This window comes from Sinocyclocheilus grahami, unplaced genomic scaffold (genome assembly GCF_001515645.1).
Source record: "Sinocyclocheilus grahami isolate Dianchi unplaced genomic scaffold, SAMN03320097.WGS_v1.1 scaffold17802.1, whole genome shotgun sequence".
Classification (NCBI taxonomy): Eukaryota; Metazoa; Chordata; class Actinopteri; order Cypriniformes; family Cyprinidae; genus Sinocyclocheilus; species Sinocyclocheilus grahami.
Genome location: NW_015516794.1, coordinates 1863 through 4206, shown reverse-complemented (window position 1 = coordinate 4206; position 2344 = coordinate 1863). Strand labels below are relative to the sequence as shown.

Genomic DNA, 2344 nt, shown 5'->3' with positions numbered 1-2344 from the left:
AGAATGATTTCTGAAGGATCATGTGACACCGAAGACTGGAGTAATAATGCTGAAAATTCAGCTTTGCATCCAAGGGATAAATTACATTTCAAATATTGTTCATATTTCAAATAGTAATCATATTTCACAATTTCACCCTTTTTTACTGTATTATAGATCAAATAGGAGAAGCTGTTATGGGGAGCATAAGAGACTTCTTTCAAAAACATTAACGCATCTTATCGACCCTAAAACTTTTTTTGTTGCATTGGCATATATTTTTTTTTTTACACATAAACCTGACTTTGTTATTAATTTCTTCTAACAGTTGTTTAATTGCAAATGACTGTATACATATTTTTTTAAATATTTCCGAAATGTTTAATATAAAACTTTAGAGGTTTCAGACTTAGTTTACTAATCGCAATCTTTTCTTACAGGCATTGGTGTTGATGACATGTTCATCATGATTTCTAACTGGCAGCAGACTAAAGTAAAGGATCCAGTGGAGAAGAGAATGGCTGAAACCTTCAAAGAAGCCGCTATGTCTATAACTATCACTACATTGACTGATGTACTTGGCTTCTACATTGGGCTCATGAGTGAATTTCGCTCAGTTCGGGCCTTCTGCTTGTACACCAGCACATCCATTATTTTCTGTTACATTTATAACATCCTCTTCTTTGGAAGCGTTCTAGCCCTAAACGGCAGGAGGGAGCAGAGTAACGGACACTGGCTGACCTGCTGGAAACTCCCAACACAGACCCCTGAAGGAAAGTCCCCGGCGTATCGTCTCTGCTGTGTAGGTGGCGACTATGACCAAGAAACCGGTGCTGAGAAACAACAGCCCATAGCACACTTCTTTAAGTCCTATTATGGTCCATTCCTGACCAAGCCCTGGACCAAAGTCTGTGTGATGTTGTTGTATTTGGGTTATTTGGCTGGAGGCATTTATGGATGTCTTAATTTACAACAGGGCATTAATATGAGGGACCTGGCAGCTGATGATTCATATGTCGTAAATTATTATGATGATGATCGGAAATTCTTCTCCAGGTATGGTCCAAATATCATGGTTGTAGTGACAGAAGAGTTTCCATACTGGAATAAGAACAGCAGATCCAAACTAAACCACTGCATGGAAAAACTCCACAACTTGACATTTGTCAATCAAAATCTGACTGTCTCCTGGTTAGACTTTTACTTACAATTTGCTCAAAGCAAAAGCCTAAATCTAGACAACGAAAATGTCTTCATTGAGAATGTATCCTCTTTTTTCCTGCTCTATCCAGAGTTTAAGCTTGACGTTAATATCACAGAAAGCAAAATCAATGCTTCAAGATTTTTTGTCCAGACTTTGGATATTTCCAATGCCAGTATGGAGATAATGATGTTCGATGAACTCAGAAACACAGCTCAGAGCTGTAGTGCAGCTAAACTTCTAGTGTTTCACCCCTTGTTCATCTACTTGGATCAATATTCGGTCATAGTGACCAGCACCATTCAGACTGTGGGCTTCACCACAGCTGTCATGTTGGTCGTTGCCTTGTTATTAATCCCAAACCCGATCTGTTCCCTGTGGGTCACGTTCTCCATCGGCTCAGTCGTCACTGGTGTCACTGGTTTCATGGCTTTATGGGGCATCAACCTAGATTCCATTTCAATGATCATCTTGGTGGTGTGCATTGGCTTCACTGTCGACTTCTCTGCGCATATTTCATATGCATTTGTTTCGAGCAAAGAATTGACTGCCAATGAGCGGGCAGTTGATGCATTGTTTTCTGTGGGCTATCCCGTGCTACAAGGAGCTGCCTCAACAATAATAGGCGTGCTCATTTTGGCTGCATCCAAGAATCACATTTTCAGGACCTTCTTTAAGATTATGTTCCTCGTTATGCTTTTTGGTTTGGCTCACAGCATCATCTTCATCCCTGTGTTTCTGACCCTACTGTCCTGCAGTTCAACCAAAGCTAAGAAGAAAACAACGACTGTGCCTGATGTTATTCCAAAAGTCATTATGATTGAAAACAAAAGCACGGCTTATGATAACTATGCTTTTACTAAGGACAATTCAACACAGAGTACTCAGATATATTTTATTCCAAAAAATAAGTTGCCTTCAGGTTGGTGCCATGACCCGGACTGTCCATAGAAACTGAGTGTACTTTAGTCTGTATTCTTTAGTTTCTCTGTGATATTCAGGTTGCATGTTCTTACCAGGTTCATTTAGCAGATATGTTATGGTCCTGCTTATTGGCTATTGACACAGGTTGAAATTGTATATATTGTTTATTTTTATGTAAACTGAAGCAACATATCAAATCTCATATGTGCTGTCTGTCATCCTAGGTCCCAGTGGTTGATA

The 2344-nt window shown here is 39.4% G+C and overlaps 1 protein-coding gene across 1 annotated transcript; it reads left to right on the top strand.

Annotated features, from left to right (window-relative positions):
* Positions 1–419: 419 nt before the first annotated feature.
* LOC107579495 (patched domain-containing protein 3-like) lies at positions 420–2060 on the top strand (the record flags this gene model as incomplete). The annotated part of the gene is made up of 1 exon (XM_016265323.1): positions 420–2060. A coding segment is annotated over one exon (1641 nt), but the record flags the coding sequence as incomplete, so codon positions are not given.
* Between the last annotated feature and the right edge of the window lie 284 nt (positions 2061–2344).